This window comes from Lynx canadensis, chromosome B2 (genome assembly GCF_007474595.2).
Source record: "Lynx canadensis isolate LIC74 chromosome B2, mLynCan4.pri.v2, whole genome shotgun sequence".
Lineage (NCBI taxonomy): Eukaryota > Metazoa > Chordata > Mammalia > Carnivora > Felidae > Lynx > Lynx canadensis.
Genome location: NC_044307.1, coordinates 106,492,255 through 106,518,738, shown reverse-complemented (window position 1 = coordinate 106,518,738; position 26,484 = coordinate 106,492,255). Strand labels below are relative to the sequence as shown.

General features: G+C 39.2%; 1 protein-coding gene across 4 annotated transcripts in view; it reads left to right on the top strand.

Annotated features, from left to right (window-relative positions):
* Positions 1 to 26,484, top strand: part of ROS1 (ROS proto-oncogene 1, receptor tyrosine kinase) — a 117,525-nt gene that overhangs the window by 28,888 nt on the left and 62,153 nt on the right. For 3 of the 4 annotated variants that reach the window (XM_030316230.1, XM_030316229.1, XM_030316226.1), the window contains 11 exons: positions 55 to 131; positions 1,468 to 1,590; positions 1,763 to 1,947; positions 3,335 to 3,432; positions 7,332 to 7,828; positions 9,279 to 9,491; positions 10,461 to 10,571; positions 11,579 to 11,757; positions 15,083 to 15,274; positions 18,687 to 18,787; positions 26,252 to 26,469. In XM_030316230.1, coding sequence (XP_030172090.1) covers positions 55 to 131; positions 1,468 to 1,590; positions 1,763 to 1,947; positions 3,335 to 3,432; positions 7,332 to 7,828; positions 9,279 to 9,491; positions 10,461 to 10,571; positions 11,579 to 11,757; positions 15,083 to 15,274; positions 18,687 to 18,787; positions 26,252 to 26,469 — 1,994 coding nt within the window. The remainder of the gene's footprint in view (positions 1 to 54; positions 132 to 1,467; positions 1,591 to 1,762; positions 1,948 to 3,334; positions 3,433 to 7,331; positions 7,829 to 9,278; positions 9,492 to 10,460; positions 10,572 to 11,578; positions 11,758 to 15,082; positions 15,275 to 18,686; positions 18,788 to 26,251; positions 26,470 to 26,484) is intronic. The other variant, XM_030316228.1, reaches the window with a different exon arrangement.

Sequence of the window (26,484 nt, the reverse complement as noted above, 5' to 3'; positions counted from 1 at the left end):
CATGTTCACACCATGCCATGTGAAACACATCTCTCCAAATTGTTTTTGGAATAGGTTTTCCATTGCAGCAGTAAATGAAGTTGGTGAGGGGCCAGAAGCAGAATCTAGTATTACCACTCCATCCTCAGCAGGTACAGCCTGGGAATGCTCCTTTGTTACTTGGAACTGAGGGGTGGCAAGGGTGGGTTCAGCGCTCAGAGTCCGGGGTCATCTGGTGGAGCCCAAGAACCCCACCTCTTCTGCCCAGATAAACACTGTCTTTTGCAACTTGGTAAGCTTTCGGTTTTAAATGAATCCCCTTATTTGGCAAACAGAAGGAAGTTATGAGACCCATGTTCTTAAGTCAGAATTTAGAAATTTAAAACTTAGAATGAAAAATTTAGGGATTAAAAAATGGCCTCAAGCAAATCCTTAGTTTCAGATGAAATCACTAGTGATTGTGACTCATATTTAGATACTTAGGGACACATATAATCTTTTTGCCCTCAACCCCGTTTCATATTATGTATCATCAATTAATACATATCAGATATTTGTTTCTTCCATTCTCCTTAAGGTTTTAAAATATATCTGGATTTAATAATTGACATTTTACCATTTTTAATATTCAATCTACCAAATTAGCTTTTGTTATTTTTTTGCCAGTGTCATTTTTGTTTTCATTTTGGCATTTCAACAACTGCCTTGAGAGATTGAGTACTTCCTGTATGAGGCCCGTGTGGGAAAAACAATAATGAATTATCTGCACGCATCTATGCCAGTGTGTATTCAATGTCATCTATCGCCGGCCTTTGGTTTTTTGGCTGTTACCAGACTCTAGGAAAGGAGAGACATTTCTGTTATGCAAGAAGCATCCGAAGGGCGAGTTAAATATAGAACAGGCTTGAGGTTGTTGTTACTGCAATTATTGCATAACTTTTATTAATTGCCCTAAAAGTGTTCGTCGACGCACACGGCATCAGTCTCCAGTTGAGTGGGACGTCAAGCAGAGCTCTGCAGTCCTCAGATTTCATTGCTCTAAGGACTTCTCTCTGGCCTCAAAGGGAGAGATCATTGAAGAAAAAAGAGACAAGCAATGTCTGTCTGGTGTTATGCAACAAGCCAGTCTGGCCTGGGCTGGCCCACCTCCACCAAGCAGTCACATTCTCATGGCTGGGGGTAACGAGCTGAGCTCCCACTTGGGGCAAGGCTGTTGAAAACGGTGATCCCTTATGTGATCTTATTCTGGGGGCCCTCTGGGGCACATATATATAAATCCTACTTGATTGACACTGTACTTCGCTCCCCTCATCATGGACTAAATGTGATTTGTACTGCAGTTGAAATGTCCCAGTGTCTTCAGACAAAAATCTGACCAGCCTCTTTCAAGCATTAGTTATCTTGCTTTGAAGGATGGTAATGGGTTCTTTTGCGTGTGTGTCAATGTGTATATGGTTGGTCTGTCTGTAAATCGTGTTATTGTTTTAGTTCAAGAAGAGGAACAGTGGCTCTTTTTATCCAGAAAATCTTCTCTAAGAAAGAGATCTTTAAAACATCTGGTAGATGAAGCACATTGCCTTCATTCAGATGCTATATACAGTAATATTACAGGTCAGTATAATGAAAGAAATGTTCCCTTAGTGTGAAAAACAAAAAAAAGATCCAGACTGACTTCTGTTATGATCTCCTTATTAAAAATGAAAAGAAATACATTTTCTGTCACGTACTTTTTTTTTCCTGGTTGTTGTATAGTAACAGACATGTATTTGCATGGCTCTTCTAGGAATAACGATTAATGTCCACCAGCAAGTTGTGTATTTCTCTGAAGGAACTCTCATATGGGTGAAAGAGGTTGCCAACATGTCTGATGTGTCTGACCTGAGAATTTTTTACAGAGGCTCAGGATTAATTTCTTCCATCTCCGTAGACTGGCTTTATCAGAGGATGTATTTCATCATGGATGAACGGGTTAGTCGGAGAATTTAAAGTGAACAGCTAGATAGGGGCGCCTGGGTGGCGCAGTCGGTTGAGCGTCCGACTTCAGCCAGGTCACGATCTCGCGGTCCGTGGGTTCGAGCCCCGTGTCGGGCTCTGGGCTGATGGCTCAGAGCCTGGAGCCTGTTTCCCATTCTGTGTCTCCCTCTCTCTCTGCCCCTCCCCTGTTCATGCTCTGTCTCTCTCTGTCCCAAAAATAAATAAACGTTGAAAAAAAAATTAAAAAAAAAATAAAGTGAACAGCTAGATATTGACACATGCATTTCTCGGTATATTTACAAGTAAACATAATTCATTCAATAAATACTCACTGAATATTTGCTACGTTCTAGACGCTGGGTTAGCAATGAATCACAGATCTGGTCTATGGGCGGGTCTAGAATTTACCTAGGACTAATCCTGACCTACCTTTAAGTCATCTTTATTTGTGATTTTTTAGAGCCACGGGTTTATTACATTTGTGATAACTCACTTTCCATAAGAGAGTGGTGGTCTCTGTGCTATCACTAGGTGAGACTACCGATCATGATTAAAATCAACTGCAGGCAGTTTAAATTAGACAATAGCCAGGGATAACTTTAGTAGGTTTCTGAAAATACAGTATAACTGACATCTTTAAGGAGACACACTTGATGTGTTTCAAGTTTCCTTATTTCAAAGGGACAAGCTTATTACAATCACCATTGCTGGAAGCCCATAAACTTGGATATAGCTTAAATATTAAAAAATAGTTGAGGAGTGCCTGACTGGTTCAGTCAGTCGAGCATGTGACTCTTGATCTCGGGGTTGTAAGTTCAAGCTCCACCTTGGCTGTACAGATTACTTAAAAATCTCTGGGGTGCCTGGGTGGCTCAGTTGGTTGAGTGTCCAACTCTTGATTTCAGCTCAGGTCATGGTCCCAGGGTCATGGGATTGAGCCCTGTGTTGGACTCTGAGCTAAGTGTAGAGCCTGCTTAGGATTCTCTCTCTCTCTCTCTCTCTCTCTCCCCCCTCCCCCTGCCTGTCTCCCCTGCTTGTGTTCTCTTTCTCTTTCAAATAAAAAAAAAATCTTAAAAAAAGTAGTTGAGTGCTTCCACAAGCCAGAAAAATAGGTTTTTGTATTTTATTGATGTAAACAAGATACACACTCATTAGGATATAGGATATAAAACTGACTTTTAAGGTTTTTTTTCTTTCTTATACTTTGAAAAGTGATCAGTGACTAGCAAATTCTAAGCACAGAACAGATGCTCAGGAATACTTATTGTTAGAGAGGGTGTGAGGGTAGGGGACACAGTGAAAAAATTAAAAAAGAAATACTTGTTGCCAAACTGAACATAGACAGACACTGATCTATACTGATTCATGCTTGATTCTCTAGGTATACACCTGTGATTTAGAGAACTGCTCAAACACTGAGGAAATTACTCCTCCATCAATTACCACACCTCAAAAAATTGTGGCTGATTCGTACAATGGGTAAGTGTTAACCTTATGATGATGGATTCTCTTCCTTGGCAAGAATCTTTGGGAAACTTGCTTGACAATGAAACATCATAGAATTAGAGGAACCAATCTACAGATCTTATTTCAAATAAAATAAAATATAATTTTAGGCAAAGTTTTCCTTTTATAGAGCCACGAGGAAATTTCTTGCAAACTTGAACTACAACTTCTCAAGTTGAGTAGATTTTCCTCTCCTTCACGGTAAAATATGGGTATATGGGAAAGACCTCTTGTGGGGGACTCAGGGATAGGTTCCAGTCCTGGATTTGTCATTTTATGGCATGACTCCGGGTCCCTTTGCCCCCTCAACATTCCCCGCGGGAAGTCCTTTCTGACTGCTTCCTTTCATCGTACTGTTTCTTTTACTGAGCAATTCAACACCAATTCATTTCTCTGGTCTGGTTCTCACACCTATCAGAAGCTGGCTTTGCAAGATAGCTGCTATCACCCACCTTTGGACACAGGTATTGATGGTTAATAACAAGGAAAAATTTCCCGCTATAAATATCTATTTTTCCCCTCCACAAATGAAATAGACACATTTTAGCTCAGCTGTCCTCCTTAAATTGCAGTACGACTTGTAGCAAGTAACTTTTCGTTTATCTATTCATATGTGGAAGATAACAATGCTGGCCCGGTTGGGTTATTTTGAGTATGACATGAGGTATTCCCTGTGAATATATGTTGTGATCTCCAAATGCACATAAATGTGAAGGATGCAAACACAGAAAATTATTTTGTGAATGTTATTTCTTAAATGTGACCGGATAATAACAGGTTAATAACAATAAGCAAGGCCAATGTTTGTAAGATTACTTTTTTTTTCTTTCCTGTAGGAGTAAAATTGTTTTCGTTTTGAATGAAAACAAAGTATATAGCCCAAGGCGCTTTTTATTTTTCATGAATTGACATTAAAAACAAAGGTTGCTCATTGTTGATCTGAAATCAAGTTTTCTATTCATATTTGTTCGTATTTTACTAGTTACTTATTTTATCTTAGGATTGAATGAATCACTGAATTCAAGAATGTGTTTGAAAAACACTGTGATGTAGGATAAGTCTTTTGGATTCCCTGAATATTATTTTTCTCATTTGTAAAAGTCTAAGATCCTATGAAATGGAACTTTGTTGCTGGCCATTACACAGAAAGCCTCATTTTATAAATAAACTTCACCTACTAAAATAATAATAAATATATTTATACTATTATGTGTAATAATATTATATTATTATATTTATAATATTACGTATAATAAATGTAATAAGGATAATAAAATTCACCCATTACATCAATCACTCAAAATTCATCTTAGTGAGGTTTTTGGTGGCTCTTTTTTTCCCATTAGGATAAAACTGTTTTGTGCTTAGATTTTGAAATGTGACTAGAAATATTAACGATAATTGATATTAATTGGGCACTTAGTATGTGCTTCTAAGTGTATTACTTCCAAAAATTCATTTAGTTCTTGTTCATCCCTATGAAGTAGGTACTTTTGCTATGTCAGTTTACAGATAGGAAAGTAAGGCACAGGTTAGTAATGACCCAAGATCGCACGGCTCTTTTGCAATGGGACCAGTACTTGGCTCCCAATGTCTGTCTTCTAATCATCTCCCTATACAATAATAGGGTTTCTGTAAAAATCAGCATATAACTTTCAGCAACACTTTGCTTGTAGTGATCCTAAGGAACTCCAAATGTGTGAAATCATTTATTCTCCTGGCATTAAAAATGGTTTCCTTTGGACTCCTGGGTGGCTCAGTCTGTTAAGTGTCCGACTTTGGCACAGGTCATGATCTCACAGTTCAGTAGTTCAAGCCCTGGATCGGGCTCTCTGCTGTCAGCGCGCAGAGCCCGCTTCATATCCTCGGTCCCCCTCTCCCCTCCCCCACTCTCCCTCTCAAAAATAAACATTAAAAAAAAGCATTAAAGAATGGTTTATGTTGTTATTTTGCACCAGTGAATTATTCACTCATTGAGGCTTCTAAACTTCTTCCCTTCTTCCCTCTGCCTTCTTCCCCCCTCCCCTTTCCTCTCTCTGCCTTCTTTTCCCCTCCCCCCCCACACCCCAGCTCTGTTAACTTTCACTCTCTTTTCTTTCCCCTCTGCCTTCTTCCCCCCTCCCCCCTACACACCCCAGCTCTATTAACTTTCACTCTCTTTTCTTTCCCCTCCAAAGTGGCAAAGAGTATTAAAGACCCACACTCCTCTTTACTTCAGTACAAGGATTGTAATCTTCATGCCAAATCTTCCTCTTATCTACCCTGAAATCCCTTTATATTCCCTTAATAGCTTTGAATTTGGTAAACAAAAGCAGGCAGTTAAGAGCCAAGTGGTTTCTGCTTTTTGCCTGCTACAACCCTTTCTTTTTAAAAAAAATTTTTTTTTTTTTTTTTTAGCGTTTATTTATTTTTGAGACAGAGAGAGACAAAGCATGAACAGGGGAGGGTCAGAGAGAGGGAGACACAGAATCTGAAACAGGCTCCAGGCTCTGAGCTGTCAGCACAGAGCCCGACGCGGGGCTCGAACTCACGGACCGCGAGATCATGACCTGGGCCGAAGTCGGCCACTTAACTGACTGAGCCACCCAGGCGCCCCGCTACAACCCTTTCTTAAGACAAGAAACATAGGTTAACATCTCAGCGTTGAGTTTATATCACAGATATTATTCTAGCACAGGAGTGGAGCATATTGATAAAGATTTGGGACAGCCATCAAGGAGAACAAGAACGGGACTGAATAGGACAAAGAAAATGATTGGACAGTTGTGATGAAATGTTGGAATCCTGTCAATCCGCAGGGTTGTGATAAGAAAGATTTACTCAGCAGAAGTATACTTTTGTTAGCATCTGTCTCCATGATCACCCATTCAAAATTAGCTTCATCCAAATTAATAGTTTTATGTTTTAGTTCAAATTCTATTTACAGATTTGGTTTATCAGTGAAATATTTTGGTGGTGTTTTTATTATTAAAAACTTACCTTCACTGTTGCCATGAGATTTCCATTGGCTTCTCCTAACTGCTGGGTGGTCCATCCCAGCTGTTTTGCTGTCTTGTGGGGTTTTAATCTTTATGATTTGTAAAATGGTAGCTCTATTGCCCCACTCAACTGTAAATATTAAAAAAAAAAACTTAGTCTACTCCAAAATGCAAAGTAGTTTTACTATTATATTTATATACTATAAGATATTTATAGCAAAATAATAACTGTGGCTTTAAAATAGGATTTTTGCTTTATTTTATCATTCACAATGCATGGGAAAATTTATTGAAAGAATTAGATTTAAGAATATGTGCATTATGGAGAAAAGTGTTTTACAATAAATAACACATGTAGGCATGTAATTTTTATATAATATGCTTTCCTTTAAAAGTAAGCTTCATTAGGGGGCGTCTGGGTGGCTCAATCAGGTGAGCGTCTGACTTGGGTTCAGGTTGTGATCTCGTGGTTCGCAAGTTCGAGCCCCACATGGGGGTTGCTGCTGTTAGTGCAAAGCCTGCTTCCTCTGTCCCCCTCTGTCTGCCCCTCCCCTGCTTGCACTCTCTCAAAATATAATTAAACATAAAAAAAAAGTAGGCTTCATTAGAAAATCTTAAAGACCCTTTCTGGTCTTAAATTTTCTGATTCCTTAGAAAGTCACATATATGGTTAGAGACAAAGCATTGTTAAGTGAGACTGAAATTTTGCAATGTTTCAGCCTCTAACTTAAATGAATAGTGCGTATGTTTAGTAAATACCTTTACTCTTTTGCACCTTGTGACACCCTGGATTCAGTGACTGGTAAGATCAGAGGTTCTGACTGCACAACAGGACAAAGTGTTACCCTCACCCTTGCATTGGATCACACCCGGCTTATTTTGCTCCTATGTCAGGTACGCGTTTTATCTCCTGAAAGACGGCATTTATAGAGTAGATCTCCCTGTGCCATCTGGTCGGGACTCAGAAGCCCTGCGTATTGTGGAGAGTTGCACGTTAAAGGACTTTGCAGTGAAGCCACAGTCCAAACGAATCATTTATTTCAATGACACCGCTCGTGTCTTCATGTCAACGTTTCTGGACGGCTCTGCTTCCCATCCTGTCCTAGCTCATGTCTCCTTTGCCGATGTGAAGAGCTTTGCTTGTGAAAACAATGACTTCCTTGTCACAGACGGCAAGGCTGTTTTCCAACAAGACTCTTTGTCTTTCAATGAGTTCATCGTGGGATGCGACCTGAGTCACATAGAAGAGTTTGGATTTGGGAACTTGGTCATCTTTGGCTCCTACGCCCAGCCGCACCCCATGCCGGGCCGCCCCCAGCGGCTCTCCGTGCTCTTTGGCTCCCACCAGGCCCTGGTTCAGTGGAAACCCCCTGCCCTCGCCATAGGAGCCAGTGAGTGCCCCCTCCCCAGTGTGGTTTCTGGCCTTGATGGAAGGAGAGTTTGAACTGCTTGACATGCGACTCAATTTTGAGAACCCGTAGGTGATTATTCAGTCATCAACCAGAAATGCTTTTTAACTTCAGAAAAAGTGCTTATACATTTGTTCTGCATTTATTATTAGGATCTCTGTATTCACCATGTATATCCCAACAGAATAGTTTGCACATTCATTGAATGTCACCCAGGGGCCAGGCACTGACATTGTGGTCTGAGTGAATGTATTAGCCAGAGGGATAGAGAAGGTGGGTTGAGATTTGGACCCATGTAGGCCTGACATGAATTGGAGCAATTTCTTAAAGCTCTTTGAACTTGAACTTTCATCTCTGGAGAGGCGGTGTGTATGGAGGGTCAGCAGGTGGGCTCTGGGGCCAGCCTACATGGTTTCAAAGGCAGACCTTGTCATTTATTAGTAGAATGATCCTGGGCGTGCTACTTAACCAGCCCATGCGTTGTTTTCCACTGCTGGAAAACCAGAATGTTACATATTTCTGTGGGATTGTCATGCAGATTAAATTAAGGTGCTTAAGGAGGGCACCTTTTGGGATGAGCACTGGGTGTTGTATGGAAACCAATTTGACAATGAACTTCATATATTGAAAAAAAGAATTAAGGTGCTTATGTAGAACACTTAGTATCTAGCACAGAGGTGGGCAAACTTCTTCTGTAAAGGAAGGACTAGATAGTACATATGTTCAGCTCTGTGGGCCATATGGTCTCTGTCATAGCTACTCAAGTCTGCCGTTACAGTGTGTAAACAGCCATAGATGATATGTAAATGAGGAACTGTGGCTGTGTTCCAGTACAACTTTATTTACAAAAACAGGCAGAGGGCCAGATCTGGCCTGTGGGCTGTAGTTTGCCAACTCCTGATTCTAGACTATTTAGCAAACATGGAATATTTTTTACCTTACGACAAAGCTAACTACGCCTGTTTGCTGTATATTTCAACTGCCGTATAGGAAGTTTTTGTTGTTGTTGTTGTTTGTTTGTTTGTTCTTGTATAGTTTGGATTTCTAGAGGAAGGTGCTATGCAAACACTGAGAGTTGTAGTAGAGATTCATCATTGAACATTTTTTCTTTAGGAGCCTGGTTACACTTAGCGGTATTGTAGAACACCCTCCTGACAATTTTACGTAGCCACACATCTAGCTTCGACTGAGCTTGACTCTGATTGGTTAGAAATGATGTCTCCTTTGACAGAGCAAAAGCTATGGTGTGGCTGGAATGGACAGTGTCCTAGTCATATCATGAGGCTAACCCTGATGACTGGCGGGGTAACAGGTTTTACTGCCAATTACCCTTCCACTCAAGATGAAGGTGTAGATGAATTTACTGTCAATTTTTTGTTTGCCCTTGTCTATGTCATCCTGGTCAGTAATGTTGTTTAACTCTTCTCATTAGGCCCCTCCGCCTGGCAGAACTGGAATTATGAGGTGAAAGTATCAACCGAGGACTTTCCTGAAATCACTCGGATTTTCTCTAACATAAGTGGGACCGTGCTTAACGTGCCTGAGCTGCAGAGTGCTGCAAGATACAAGGTTTCTGTGAGAGCCGGTTCTCCCAAGGGGCCAGGCCCTTGGTCAGAGCCCTTAGTGGGCACCACTCTGGTGCCAGGTGAGGAAACGGTCTTTTTATTTTTTAAAGTTTATTTATTTTGAGAGAGAGAGAGAGAGAGGGAGAAAACAAGTGGGAGAGAGGCAGAGAGAGAAGGAGAGAGAGCCCTCCAAGCAGGCTTCATGCTGTCAGCACAAAGCCTGACGTGGGGCTTGATCTCATGAACTGTGAGATCATGACCTGAGCCGAGATCAAGAGTCAGATGCTGAACTGACTGAGCCACCCAGGTACACTGAAAATGTCCTTGATTTAGGGAGTAATTCTGACAAAATAGGCTTATTCTCTGTGTCCTTAAGAGTTCCTCTCCTCCAGGGTGGTAAAGAAATTAGAATGAGGGTGCATTTGTCACTTGAGTATGTGTTCATTATCTGGATTAGGAAAGCAAATAAGGCATTGTGTGATATTGAATTTACGTTTCTAAATTGTTATTTTAAACTTTTCAAGATATTTTTGAGGAAACAATATCGTTTCTTCTTCTTTATGGCTCTCTTCTTTCTCGTGGTTTGTTAAGTGATAATACCCCTGGAACTCAGAAGGTCATAGTGAGAGAAGTTGAGGGGCTCTGAATTATGCTGAATTCCATCCTCTTGGCTGAAAAGGAAACGGAAAGATAACTATTACGTTTGTATTGTTATTGTTACCACGGTGGCTCTTGGGTGCTCTGCATGGGATCACGGCAACCAGTATCCAACGGGGCAGGAGGATTGTGCCACGACGATGACATTGCATTAGAGGCAATGTCACCACACACTTCTCTTCACATTCAACTTCAATTATTTATCCAAAAATCACAAAACGTGTTTAATATGATAGGTAATTCTATTAGGCACATGTAGCCATCCATGTCCTTCCACAGTGTTTTTCAAACGTTGATATTCTTCTACTTTATAAAGGAAATCTTGGGGTATAAGATGTGTCCCTTAAAACGTGTGCCTTCTGCAGTATTTCTTTTTTTTTTTTCCCAAACAGCTTCAGAACCACCGTTTATCATGGCCGTGAAAGAAGATGGGCTTTGGAGTAAGCCATTAAATAGCTTTGGCCCAGGAGAGTTCCTGTCCTCTGATATAGGAAATGTGTCAGGTAAACACCAAATCCCTTGTTCACTTGGACGTCAGGATTCTACTTATAAGGCTTCCTGCGCTCTTCAATACATTGAAAGAATTGAGTGTTTGGGTAGTAGGACAATGATGAAAGGAAAAAGCATTCAGTGAACTACACTGCCAGTGTAGAAATATCAGTTCTCAGGTATAGGTGCTATTTATTATTTCACAAAAGGTGAGGCTTTTTATTGATGTATTTGAATGTATTTGAATCTGTCAATGTTGTCTCATGGTAACAGCCTATCTGGTTCCACTTAAAAACAGCTATACTTAAGTAATTTGTTATGTTTGCTGTAAGACTGAAGCGCGGAATGGTCGCATGAAGTTCTAAATACAATGTAAGAAACAATTTCTTGACACAGAGGAATATTAAGTAAGAAGTGGGTCATTTTGCCTAGAACACATTAGAATGAAGGAAAAGTCTTCGTTGTAGGATGATGCAACAGTGAACTTGCCTGCAGATGGCACCTTCTATAACCATATTACTTATTTGATCTATTTGCTGGGCCACTAAAAGTACAGCAGCATTTCTGACCAACGTAGGAGTTGGACTTAGGAGGTAGCATGGTAATGGTACGAAGAATGATGCTTTGGAGTTGTCTTCACTCTGGGCTCCCCATTTTTATCTGTGAGGCCTTGGGAAGAATAGATAATCTCACTGAGTCTTGGGTTCCCCGTGTCAAAAATGGGGATAATTCCTACTTCATACCTTTGTTTTCAGATTTAAGTGAGATACGTAAAGTGCCTGGGACAATGTTTGGCAAAGAGAGGTGCTTGGTGAATATCAATTCCTCTTCCTAGTCCCCTGGGGTTGAGCTTTTGAGATAACATTATAGAAGTATTCTTGATAGATCCCTGAAGTTCTAATGGATATCATGTTAGTATGTGCTTTCAAATTATGTGGAGGTGCAGGAGTGATTTGCTGACTCACCATGTTTATGCTGGCATACATGAAAAATAACTGCTACTAATTCATTTTGTTTTGAGACATGGACTGGTATAACAACAGCCTCTACTACAGCGACACGAAAGGTGATGTTCATGTGTGGCTGCTGAATGGGACGGATATCTCAGAGAATTATCGCATACCCAACATTGCAGGAGCAGGGGCTTTAGCTTTTGATTGGCTGGGTCAATTTCTCTACTGGGCTGGAAGGACGTATGTGGTAAGTTAAAGCTCAGCATTCTGGATGCTCTAGAACAATACCCAACCACTTCAGTGGCTGGGAGTTTTCATGTCGTTTTTCATACTTGTGTGCCACCTATGCTATTATTTATTTAATATTTGTCTCTAAACATACTCACTTTTTAGCTAAAAGGGATTTATGGGTAAAGAAAACTTTATATCGCTCTTTGTTGTACTAGTTATATATTTTCAATAATAGCTTTTTTAAAAAACTTTTTAATGTTTATTTATTTTTGAGAGAGAGAGAGGCAGAGTGTGAGTGGGGGAGATGAAGAGAGAGAGGGAGACACAGAATTCAAAGCGGGCTCCAGACTCTGAGCTGTCAGCACCGAGCCCGATGCGGGGCTTGAGCCCACGGACCGTGAGATCATGACCTGAGCCAAAGTGGGGTGCTTACCCGACTGAGCCACCCAGGTGCTCCATAATATCTTAAATATATTAAAATGTTCACATGTGGGTCAGTGCCCTGGAGGAAGATGGCATACTCCAAAGACCCAGTGAAGGAAACCCAATGGAGGGACTATTTTCAAAGGTGTGGAGAGGGCTAAGGAAAATGAGCAAAGGATGGTGAAACATGCCCTGGGCTAGTAAGTGTGGGAAGTTAGAACCACCTTTAGGCACATGGGGGCACGGGGACGAAGGGGGAAGAACATGGTAAGGGCTGTAGCTATGGGAGTTGTTGACGTGAAACCCAGCCACTGTCAAAAGGTATGTTCTGGAAAGGAGTGGCCTGGGGGAGTAAGCACCTGAACCCTCTTTCTTTCTTCCCTCTGATCTGCCCTTACTTCCATTGGCTGCATGCCACTGGAAGCCAGAGAGTGAGAGTCCAGTTGGTGTAGTCTATGGACACCAGCCTCTGCAGTTATAGAGTGGGGTGGGGAGGACGGAGAGTGTAGCTGGATGCAACCTGAAGACGTCGTGTACGTCTGTGTTGTGGTACATTTTTTTTTTTAATTTTTTTTTAACATTTTATTTATTTTTGAGACAGAGAGAGACAGAGCATGAACGGGGGAGGGTCAGAGAGAGGGGGAGACACAGAATCGAAAGCAGGCTCCAGGCTCTGAGCCATCAGCCCAGAGCCCAACGCGGGGCTCGAACTCACGGACCGCGAGATCGTGACCTGAGCTGAAGTTGGATGCTCAACCGACTGAGGTGTGGTACATTTTGAAGAGAGGGATGGTTAGCGATGAGCATACTGGTCTGAAAGATCAAGGAATACAGTCCTGGAATCATTTTCTAATCAGGAGGGTGCTTGTTGTCCACTTATTTATTCATTCAACAATCATTTATCTGTTACCAATGTGTTGGGAGCCATGAAGATAGGCATAGTAGGGAATATAAAGTTAATAGTAGATATGTATCTGTTTTAAAAAATCAGCTTTAGGAGGCATAACTCACATACAATAAAATTAATTTATTGTATAAAATGTGCTGGGTTTTAGTATGTCCAGTGTTGTGCAACCAACCCTTGTTGTCCTTGCTCTTTTGATGAGATAAAATACATATATAAATAATAGAAGGAGGGGTGGCTCAGTCAGTTAAGCAGCTGACTCTTGATTTTGGCTAGGTCTGATCTCATGGTTCATGGATTTGAACCCTGCTTTGGGCTCTGCACTGACAGCATGGAGCCTGCTTAGGATTCTCTCTCTCCCTCTTTCTACACCCTCCCCTCAAAAAAATAATAGAAGAAGCATACAAAGCAATGTATTTAGAGGCAGCAATGTGGTGTAGTCTGAATTCATAAGTGCCAGTGATATGCAGGTGGAATGGAGTTGAGTGGGGTAAATCCGAGAATACACCCTAAAATTGATTAGTTTAAAAATAGTTAAAAAAAAAGTTTTGAAGGAGGAAGTGTAAGAGTGAATATAAAAACTGCTTTCAAGTATTTTCTCTGTCTCTTATAAAACTGTTTAACTCTAGGAAAAATTACTTAAATTCCTTGAACCTAGTTAACTTGTGACAGAAATCCTTTAGAGGCATAATGTTAGGGTTACAAAAGCTAATATTTCAAGATAAAAATGTTCTGTGCCTGACACCCAATAAGTACTCAGTAATGGCAGTAATTAATATCAGGGAAATATACTGAAAGCAAGCAGCAAGGAGAGATGTCATCATTTATCAGGATGTATACATCTTCTCCAGGAGTCTAATCAAATACACTCTTTTTAAAATATCTCTCTCTTTTTAAACATTTTAATCCAAGTTGGCTAACATATAGTGTAATAATGGTTTCAGGAGTAGAATTTAGTGATTCATCACTTACATACAACACTCAGTGCTCATCCCAACAAGTGCCCTCCTTAGTGCCTATCGTCCATTTAGCTTATCCTCCCCACCGACCTCCCCTCCAGCAACCCTTAGTTTGTTCTCTGTCTTTAAAAGTGTCATGTGGGCTGCCTCCTTCTCTGCTTTGATCTTATTTTTTTTCTTTCCTTTCCTTTATGTTCATCTGTTTTGTTTCTTAAATTCCACATATGAATGAAATCATGTGACATTTGTCTCTCTCTGACTTATTTCGCTTAGCATAATACACTCTAGTTCCATCCACGTTGTTGCAAATGGCAAGATTTTATTCTTTTTGATTGCTGAGTAACAATCCATTGTATGTATATACCACATCTTCTTTATCCATTCATCAGTCGATGGACTTTTAGGCTCTTTCCATATAATTTGGCTATTGTTGATAGCACTACTATAAATATTGGGGTGCATGTGCCCCTTCAAATTGACATCTTTGTATCCTTTGTATAAATACCTAGTAATGCAATTGCTATCCAATACATTCTTATCTAGCAGTGTTTGAATTGTGGGGTTGTATGATTAGGAAAAATAAGTATTTTAATTCAAAGTAAATTTGCCTCCTTTTTTTCCCTAGAGTCCTGAAAAGAGAGAAGCTCAACGAGGGCAGCTTCCATGACTGTTTTGCTCCCAAGGCTTTGCACACTACCCAGTACACAGTGCTAATAAACATTCGCAGTGGGAAGAATGTAACAATTTACTAACGATTGCAACACACTATTAAATTTTTTTTTTTTAGCATTTATTTATGTTTGAGACACAGAGAGAGCATGAACAGGGGAGGGTCAGAGAAAGAGGGAGACACAGAATCTGAAACAGGCTCCAGGCTCTGAGCTGTCGGCACAGAGCCCGACACGGGGCTCGAACTCACGGACCGTGAGATCATGACCTGAGCCGAAGTCGGTCGCTTAACCGACTGAGCCACCCAGGCACCTCTGCAACACACTATTAAGAAATGACAGTGTCATTTGAAAGTTATTAATCAACCCTACTATTATGTTTTATAGATACAAAGGCAGTCTCTGTTGACAGGGCACACGGACATTGTGACCCATGTGAAGTTGCTGGTGAACGACATGGCGGTGGATTCGGTCGGAGGATATCTCTATTGGACCACACTACACTCAGTTGAAAGCACCAGGCTAAACGGAGAAAGTTCCCTTGTAATACAGGCACAGCCTTGGTTTTCTGGGAAAAAGGTGACAACTTAAAAATAAGACCTGATCATTTAGTCATACTAAATAGTGCTATCGAATAGTTACGATAATACTGTTTCTGCTTGTTGGGAATAGTTAAGGTAGAATCTGAAAGGAAATACTGTTACAGTAAGATCTTGGTGTAACCAAATTTTTTCTAAGTCTTATTTGATTGTCATAATAATTAAACACATTAAGATACAATATGGAGATGTTTACACTTTGCTGTATCTTGAAAGGACCCGCACTTAAAAGCACTTTAATTTCTGACTGTTTTTATAATCTTCAGGAATTGTATTGGCTATTTTAGAGCTTCTTATTGAGTAATGAGTAGATGTTTTATTATCTTTGATCAATTTTGGGTACTGACTGCTCTAAAAACTGTGACTCCTAGCAAATTATTTCACTTCTCTTTGCTTCCTTGTCTGAAAAATGGGAATGTTAGCAATTGTCCTACCTCTTAGGGTTGTTGCAAAGATTAAATGAGATAATTAATGTGAGATGCTGAGAACAGCGCGAGGCACATGGTAACTACTCAGTGGTTAAGCTCTTATTATTGCAACTAAATCTGAAAAGCACACCTGATATAGGAACATTTCTAAAACAGATGTTACTTCCTCAGCTTCTAGAAGCAAAACTTATTTTTCTTGATCTTCAACTTCTACAAGCAATACCTATCTTCTTGATACCCTATAGCTATCATCTGAAATTTCTGAATTTTGTGTTTCCTGTAGGAAATTTAGAAATCACAGAAAAGCATGAAAAAGAAAGAAAGCACTCATACTATTTCTACCTAGGATATTCCTTAATTTTTTTCTTATTGCTTTAATCATTTTTTTTCTGCCAGTAGAGATAAATCACCCATAATATAAATAAGCCAGATCATTTATAAACAAATTATTGAGTCACATGATCCCCAATTCTAGGATATTTAAAAATTATTTATTTATTTATTTATTTATTTATTTATTTTTTTAATTGAGATATAATTGACATAGAACATTACATTAGTTTCAGTTGTATATACAGATTATAGCACAGATATTTAAAAGAAATGCAATTTTTTTCCACAGGCATTTTGTTTTAAGTTTTACTTATTTACTTTGAAAGAAAAAAAAAAAGAGAGTGAGCAGAGAAGGGGCAGCAAGAAAGAGAGAGAGAGAGAGAGGGAGAGAATCTCAAGCAGGATCTGCACTGTTAGCATAAAGCCCTGTATGGGGCTTGAACTCACAAACCATGAGATCATGACCTGAGCTGAAATCAAGAGTCAGACACTTAACCAACTGAGCCACCCACACTCCCCTAAAAGAAATACAAATTTACGCAGAGATTAATCATTTCTGTCAAATAATGAAAACATCCCTTAATTTTATTTTGGAAACTTTGAGTCTGAATATAGGAAAAGTATATCTTTTTATGTCTCTATAAGTGCTGGGGGAAAGCACTTTTATTTTTGTAAAAGCATATTAAAGATAAAAAAAAATACTATCTCAAGAGTAACTTTCTGTCTGTTCCTGGGACTTTGTCAGTAATGTCCCCCAGTGCTCTGATCTTGTTGTTTGAGTAATGTTCACTCTGGAAAGTTCTACAGTGGCCATAGGGACTTTTTTGTAAATGAGTGGAAAACTAGATTTCTCAGCATGTTTGGGGAAACACATCCTTCTTTAAATTCCCACTCCAAATCCTTCACAGGCTGGGGAGTGCTGCTTGTACAAATCTATAGTTTGGTCCCATGGTTTGATGTCTTACCCATCTGCCTCCATTAATGCTAGTGGGTGTTTTGAAGGTAACATATTTTGCACTGAGCAAAACTCTTCATTTCACTGTCATTCATCCCTTCATATGTTATGCATAAATTTATCATGGAGCCATGAGATACTGTGCAGTCAGTAGGTGTAATAAAATAAACAGCCAATTATTTATAGAAAGGCTTGGTATTTGTGTGATTAAAAGGGAGAATGCAGTGAGACACTCATCTAAAGTGAAAAGATAGCCGCTGCCACATCTGATGGATCGGGCGGGCTCATATATATATGTAGTGCACGTTACCACAGGATTAAACCTCAAGTTTATAGTTATGCCTTGTTGGCATTTCCAAGGCATGGCTGTTATTAGACAACAGTGGTTACCAAAGATTTATGGAATGTCCTCTGGCTCTGTTTAAATATGGGCTCAAATGACTGATGCAAAGGAATTGGTAATGACCCAACACCTGAATGTTATCTATGACTCGAATAGTTTGCTGTATTCTAGAACAGGGAGTTGTAGAATATTCTTTTTTTAAGAGATAAAACAGACTTTTTGATTTAGAAAACTTGAGTGCATCTCATTATGAATAATGAAACAAGATTAACCTGATTTCACTTTAACTGACACAATAATCAATAAATTTCTTTTAGCCTGAGGCAAGGACATGATTCAACTCCCAAAAGGCTGGGGATTGCTAGAGAGTTTTTTGTTTGTTTTTTGTTTTTTATTTTGTGGGTAAGGAGTAGACTGAGTTTCCTTGAAGACAGAGGCTGTGATTTATATGACAGCTGGAGGTTTTGCAATTTTGTTAGAGATGTAGCCATCAACTTTAATCCTTGATCTCTCTTAGCCTCTAGGTCTGCTATAGAAAGACTTCACCACTCTGAGGTCATATACCTGGCCATCTCAGCTTATTTGAAAAATTCCTACAAAGCCAAAGAAAGCAAAAGTGTTCCCTTGAATTGTAACTTCTGTCTCATGCAATCTATTTCACAGGAGAAGCAGTCTTTCCTCAGGCCTTTCCTGGATGACGGGACATAAAATTAAGGCACGGACTGTAACAAAAAGACAAAGAAAGATTAGTAAGGAGTGGTTTTCAGATGTCATCTGGACATCTGTAGGACCTGGAGTGTGGTTGAAAATTTGTAATAACTTTGCAGGTGCTGCTGATGCTGCTGGTCCAAAAATCATACTTTGAGAACCACCAAAGCTAAGTCTGTGGAAGTCCCTGCCTTCTGAGGATTTTTAGGAAACTTGTGTTTATATCCAAGTTACATAGGAATAGGCATCTCACATAATTTTTTTTAAATTTTTTTTAATGTTTATTTATTTTTGAGACAGAGACAGAGCATGAACGGGGGAGGGTCAGAGAGAGGGAGACACAGAATCCGAAACAGGCTCCGGGCTCTGAGCTGTCAGCACAGAGCCCGACGCAGGGCTCGAACTCACGGACCGCGAGATCATGACCTGAGCCGAAGTCGGCCGCTTAACCGACTGAGCCACCCAGGCGCCCCTCACATAATTTTTTTATTCAGCGAAAGGTAACAATTATCGAGTTTATTATTCCAAAGAGGACATTAAAGAGAAATCTATAGTTTAAGTGTGACTTATTCACAAAAGTCTCCTCCAAACATGTATTTGATTCATTTTCTTATTTTCTATTTAGGTAGTTGCTCTAACTTTAGACCTTAGTGATGGACTCCTGTATTGGTTGGTTCAAGACAGTCAATGCATTCACCTGTACACAGCTGTTCTTCGAGGGCGGAGGTAAGTAATATCTCTTGAAAACAATCTGTTGAGGATGAGAATGACTTACCCCTCAGTCATGTGACAGTGCATGAGCATTCATTATTCTTCCAATAAGCACTTACTAGTTGTCCACTGTTTTTGCAGGCATTGTGCTTGTGGGGAAAGATAGGTTTGTAAACAACTAATGACAGTAGAATATGGTGAATACTGTGATGGGGTAGAAAGAGAATACAGTGGAGACACTGAGAAGAATGCTTCTCAAGAGCCCAAGAAATGGATAGATGTGTTTTTCTTCTTCTTAACATGATGGAGTTAGGCAGGAATCATCCTGCACGGCACACATGAAGACTGGAGTCGAAAGAAGCACATGAATTATTCTCTCAATCTGTGTCCTCAAACTAAGCCCCTGGTTCTCTTGTTGGCATTTCCACATCTTCCATAATAATACTGTAAGGTATTTTTTTTCTAGTATTTTTCCTACACTTTCTTTTCTTTTTTTTTTTTAACATTTTTGCTTATTAAAATTAGGTGTAATGTACATAATATGAAATGTTCAGATCTTCAGTATTCCATGATCTCAGTTTTGACAAGTACATTTTAAGTACATTTTGACAAGTACATTTAAGTACAGTATTCCATGATATCAGTTTTGACAAGTACACAGATATGTTGAGGGGCGCCTGGGTAGCTCAGCTGGTTATGTGTTTGACTCTTTGTTTTGAATAAGGTCATGATCTTATGGTTCATGAGTTTGAGCCTCACATAGGGCTCTGTTTTGACAGTGTGGAGCCTGCTTGGGATTCTCTCTCTCCCTCTCTCTCTGCCCCTCCCCTGCTCAAGCTCTCTCTCTCTCAAAAATAAATAAATAAGCACAATAAAGAAAATTTTTAAAACAGACATATATATGTCCATCATCACAGAAATTTTCCTGTGCCCCTACCCAATCAATCCCCCCTACCCCTGAAATATGTACCTTTTGTGTCTGGCTTCTTTTACTTAGCATAATATCTTTATGATTCATCCATGTTGTTAAGAGTATTAGTCTTTCCTTTTTATTGCTGAGTAGTATTCCATTGCATGAACATACCATAGTTGGCATATCCATTCTTCTCTTTATGGACATTTGGATTGCTTCCCGATTTTGGTTATTATGGATAAAATTGTATAAATATTTATACCCAAGGCTTTGGATGTATTGTTGGATAAATACCTATGAGTAGAATTGCTGGGTGATATGGAAGATATATGCTTAATTCTTAAATAATTTCCTGGTTTTCAGAGGGTTTATACCATTTTACATTTCCTCCAGAGATATATGAGAGTTCTGGTTCATCCACATCCTCCCAACAGTTGGCTTTGGCAATCTTTCAAATTTTCACCATTCATTGGTGTATGTAGCAATATATCATTGTGCTTTTAATTTACACTTCACCAATAACTAATAATTTTCACCACTTTTTAATTTGTTATTGACTATTTATATATTGTCTGTTGTGAAGTGACTCTTCAAGTATTTTTCTCACTATTTAATTGGCTGAATATCTTTTCCATATTGAGATGCAGGAGATCTTTATGTATTCTGTATATAAGTCCTTTGTAAAATATATGTGTTGTGAAATTTTTCTCTCAGTGTTTGGCTTACCTATATATTTGTTGGTGGTATATTTTGGTGAGCAGAAGTTTTTAATTTTGACTTACCCAATTTATCAATTATTGTCTTTATGGTTTGTGTTTTCTGTGCCTTCTATAAGGTATCTTTGCCTATCCCAAGGTTGTGAGAATTTTATATGAAGTACTTTTTTTTAAACTTTTTTAATGTTTATTTATTTTTGAAGGAGAGAGAGACAGAGTGTGAGTGGGGGAGGGGCAGAGAGAGGGAGACATAGAATCTGAAGCAAGCTCCAGGCTCTGAGCTGTCAGCACAGAGCCCGATGCAGGGCTCGAACTCACAAACCGTGAGATCACGACCTGAGCTGAAGTCAGACACTCAACCGACTGAGCCACCCAGGTGCCCCTATGATGTGCTTTTTATTGTTTTAGCTTCCATATTTAAATATGTGATCCACTTAAAATAGGTTTTTAGATGTTTCTTTCCTTTTCATATGAATATCCAATTGTTCCAGTACCATTTGTTAAAAATATTTGCCTTTTGTTATTTAATTGCTTTGTGCCCTTGTTCAAAATTATTTGACCGAATATATTTTGGTCTATTTCTGGATTCTCTATTCTGTTCCTTTATTATATTTGTCTAATCTCGTGCCAATACTACATTTTCTTGATTACTATAAATTTAGAAAAAGACTTAAAGATAGCTAATATTCAGTCCTCAGTTTGTTTTTCTTTTTCAATATTTTAATTCTGGCTATTCTTGATCTTTTGCTTTTCCAAATAAATTTAAAAATCATCTCACTAATTCCTAGAATAAAGCCTGTTGGAATTTTAAATCTCTTATCAATTTAGGGAGAACGGATATCATAAAATATTGAGTCTTTCAATCAATAAAAATGGTATCTCTCTTCATTTGTTTTGGTTTTCTTTAATTTTATTCAGCAGTGTTTTGTATTTTCAGTGTAGAAGTTTTGTTTTGTTTTGTTTTGTTGTTTTGTTTAGAGTAGGCTCCATGCCCAACCTGGGACTTGAATTCACAACTCCAAGATTACAAGCCGTGTGGCTCCAACAACTGAGACAGGCAGGCATTCCAAGAAATTTAGAAATTTTGCACTTCTTTCATTAATTAATCCTGAAGTGTCTGCTTTTTAAAATAAAAAAAATGTTTATTTATTTTTCAGAGAGAGTTGTGTGAGCAGGGGAGGGGCAGAGAGAGAGGTTTATCAGAGGACTCAAAGTGGGCTTTGTGCTGACAGCAGAAAGCCCAATGCGGGGCCTGAACTCATGAACCATGAGACCATGACCTGAGCTGAAGATGGACACCCATCTGACTGAGCCACCCAGGCTCCCCTCTGATTTTTTTTTTTTTTTGATGCTTTATAAGTGGTGTTTTCAAAAATTTCATTTTCTAAATTCTTATTACTAGTATGGAGAAATTCAATTGATTTTTGTATATTGACTTGGTATCTTGATTCATTGCTAAATTCACTGTTCTGGTTTCATGCAGAAATGCTTTAGGGGGTTATAAAGGTCTTTTACAATGAATTAGGAAACATTCTCTCCTCCTCAATTTTCTGAGTTTTTGATATTAATTCCTCCTTAAATTTTGATAGTATCCACCAGTGAATCCATCTGGGCCTGGAATTTTCTTTGTGGAAAATTGTTTGACTTTAAATTTAATGTATTTTAGGGGTATAAGGTTATTTAAATTTTTATTTCTTCTTGAATCAATTTTGGTAATTCATGTCTTTTAAGGGATTTATCCAGTTTGAATGAGTTGTCAGATTAAATTTAATAATAGTCCCGTGTTATCACTTTAATGTCTATAAGGTCGTTAGTGGTGTCCTCATATCTCTGATATTGATACATTTTTTTTTTAATTTTTTTTTTTCAACGTTTATTTATTTTTGGGACAGAGAGAGACAGAGCATGAACGGGGGAGGGGCAGAGAGAGAAGGAGACACAGAATCGGAAACAGGCTCCAGGCTCTGAGCCATCAGCCCAGAGCCCGACGCGGGGCTCGAACTCACGGACCGCGAGATCGTGACCTGGCTGAAGTCGGACGCTTAACCGACTGCGCCACCCAGGTGCCCCGATACATTTTTTTTTTTGATCACTCCTGTTAAGGGTTTATCAAATTTATTAATGTTTTTAAAGAACTAGCTTTTAGTTTTGTTGATTTTCCATTTTCAATTTTACTCTTTTCCAGTATTATTTTTATTATTTCTTCTTCTTTTATAATAGCCTCTTCTATTTCTAGCTTTTTAAAAAAAATTTTTTTTTTAATGTTTATTCATTTTTGAGACAGAGAGAGACAGAGCATGAATGGGGGAGGGGCAGAGAGAGAGGGAGACACAGAATCAGAAGCAGGCTCCAGGCTCTGAGCCATCAGCCCAGAGCCTGACGCGGGGCTCGAACTCACGAACCGTGAGATCGTGACCTGAGCTGAAGTTGGACGCTCAACCGACTGAGCCACCCAGGCGCCCCTATTTCTAGCTTTTTAAGATGAAAGAAGAAATTGTGTTCACATCATTCTGTTAATATATTTATAATATTGACATTTAAAGCTGTATATTTTTTTTAAAGACTGTGTTAGTTGGTATTCCACAAAATTTAGTATGTTGTGTTTTATTATCTTTCCTAATTTCTAATTTCTAAATATTTTCTAATTTCTCTCATTAGTTTTCTTTGATCCATGTGTTTTTAAAATGTACGTTGCTTAATTGTGAAGTATTTTGGGATTGTTTGGGTATTATTTCTATCAATTTCTAATTTAATATCATTGTGGCTGAAAAACATACACCATATAATTTCAATCTTTTGACATTTATTTAGGCTTATTTTATGGCCCACCATTGGGTATATCAAGATGAATGTTCCATGTGCACTAGAAGAATATTTATTCAGCTAATAATCTGTTGGATTATTAGATTAATTATCATTAGATTAATAGCTGGTATAGTAGTCTATAACTGTCAAGTACATAAATTAGTTGATAGTGTAGTTTAAATATTTGTGTCTACTTGTACTATCTGTCACTGAGAAAGAGGTGCCATAGTCTTCAACTATGATTGTAGATTTGCCTATGGTTCTCTACAGTTGATATACCTGGGTCCTTTGTATTTATATTATTATCTGTGTACTTGAGTGTATTGCCTTTTTATCACATAAAATGCCCTCATTAGTCTATGGTGATTCTCTTCATCTTCATCTGGGTGCTTTGTATTTATATTATTATCTATATACTTGATTATATTGCTTTTTGTCACTATAAAATGCCCTCATCAGTCTATGGTAATGCTCATTGCTTAGAGACCACTTTGTCTGATAGTAGTATAGCCACAGCAGCTTTAATCAATCAATTAATTAATTAATTAGAGATAGAGAGTGAGTGGGGGAGGGTCAGAGAGAGAGGGAGACAGAGAATCCCAAGCAGGCTCCACGCTGTCAGCGCAGAGCCTGATGCAGGGCTCAAACTAGAGAGATCATGACCTCTGAGCCCAGTCCTGAAGTCAGATGCTCAACTGAATGCGCCACCCAGGTGCCCGTGATGGATCTACTTTTGAAATTGCTCTTCCTACTCCTAAATCCATCAATTTCCTTTAGTTTATAAAAGAATTAATCAGGTACAAGTATAACAACATATCTGACCTGGAAGTTGAAGAGGGTGCACCCGTCAACAATTCAGATGTATTTGGTTATGTCAGAACTGATTACATGCTCCAAGGGACCCTATGCCCTTGCTGTTCCCTCTGCCTGCAATGTTCCCAGACTCAGTTCCCTTGGTTAATTGGTATCCGGTCTGTATGGCTCAGTTTAAGCATGTTCTCTAACGTGACCAGACTTTTTCTGACCAGATCCCAGTAGGTCTCCTTGTTAAGGAATCCACTCTACTTTTCCTTTTACGGTGCCATTCAGTGGTGTGGTTGTTTGCTCATCTTCTTCCAGACTGCCTTTTCTGCTATCCTGTGTATTCTATAAGGGCAGGGATTGTATTTGTCTATTTACCACTGTATTCCTAGTGGCTAACACAGAACAGGGCACAAAACACTTGTTGACTGAATGAGTAAATGAATGAACCCTCAGCACAGCAACCTCAGCTGACCTCTATATTTCACCCTTTATGGAAGAGTTTGACTTTTTATGACTTTTTTGTTGAGCTTCGATTTAAATCCAGCTTTACTTGTTGTGGAGGACTGAAGGGTTTGAAATTACAGGTAGAACGAAGCCCGATACTGACCTCTCGAAAGTGAGGAGGTTTTGCTGAAGTGCCGTGAACATTGGAGGTCAAGAATTTCCCGGTTAGTCCATGAGATTTTTATAGGGGAGGAGTCTTCAACTGGAAATAAAGGGTCATCCATGCCAGGAGCAGCTAAGGGATATCCAGGCTCACCCTGCGGGGAAACCCGCTGTCCTAGGGACACTTTGGAAATGCTGAAACAAACAACCGGGTGGGCTAAACTAACACAAGGGCATTCACAGGATACAGGCATCAGCAGCTCTGTGGGTGGTCCAGAAGGGCCAGCCTCCTAGCCCAAGTGCATCCTGTTTAGTGAGCTTCCCTCCATTTGGAACTGGGTTTTATGTATTTCACAAGGTTGCTGGAAAGTTCTAATGAGAAGTAGAAATAACAAGGTGTGAAATTAGACAAGCAAGTCAAAGTCCACAAGGCAAACCAGATGCTGTCTTCAGAACTGCGTAGGTATAAATAGAGTATTTCACTAGAAAAAGGACAATGTGAATCGTCCTGGTGAATATACCTCTTTATAAGGTTCCCAACTTCCAGTTTTGGCCCTCTCAGGTAGTCACAGTTTTGTCAAGGAGATATTGTGAAATTCTCAAATCAAAACCTTTATTTGTTTTGATTTTAAGTGCCATTCTTTCTACTTTTCTAAAGAAGGAACTGTCAACACTCTAAAAAGATGTCGAGAAATCTTGAAAAGAAATAGTCAAACCACCACTTCAAAAGACTGAAAATCATTGAGGTGGTTTTTATTTATTGAGTACCAGGAAAGAGAGATTTTTAGAAACTACCAAGCAGATTTTTATTTATTTATTTATTTTTTTAATTTTTTTTTCAACGTTTTTATTTATTTTTGGGACAGAGAGAGACAGAGCATGAACGGGGGAGGGGCAGAGAGAGAGGGAGACACAGAATCGGAAACAGGCTCCAGGCTCTGAGCCATCAGCCCAGAGCCCGACGCGGGGCTCGAACTCACGGACCGCGAGATCGTGACCTGGCTGAAGTCGGACGCTTAACCGACTGCGCCACCAGGCGCCCCCCAAGCAGATTTTTAAAGTGAAAATTATACCCCAATTCTGTGTCATGGAGAGAAAACTCTAGCATCAATGTAAATAATAGTCTGTTAACTTGAATTCCCCAGTCTGAAAAGAAGCATTCTGCACGAGCTAACGAAGTTAGTAAGTATCATTGAAGCAGCAGTTGTGAATAGTATATATTGAGGGACGAAACAGGAGAGAATAATGGGTGGCAAATAAATAACATGATTAACCAAGTGTAAAGGGGGGCGTGGCCCGATGAGGAGAAACCAGCCAGTAGGTTGCACCTCTAAGGTAGGTACTACCGAGAATCACCAGTATTTCTTAAAATCTGTGTAATACTCTTGCCATTGCAATATCACATTAATGAGAAAAGTCCTAGAAGACTTGCTTTAGGTATACTTTAAGAAAAGCGTAACAAAAATCAACTTTATACGGAACTAAAAATAACGATAATTATTGTTGCAAAGTATTTTCTTTTTGTTTTTGCATCCACAAACACACACCCTCACAAACATACATTCTCTCCAGTACGTGAATGTACCAGCCCTTCCCCAACTTGAGATTCACAGGCTAATTGGTGCCATGTTTTAGCAGTGCTGGAGATACCAACATCACGGAGTTTGCAGCCTGGAGTACTTCTGAAATTTCCCAGAATACACTGATGTACTATAGTGGTCGGCTCTTCTGGATCAATGGCTTTAGGATTATCACAGCTCAGGAAATAAGTCAGAGAACCAGTGTCTCTGTTTTGGAACCAGCCAAATTTAATCAGTTCACAATCATTCAGACATCCCTCAAGCCTCTGCCAGGTACAGTATATTATT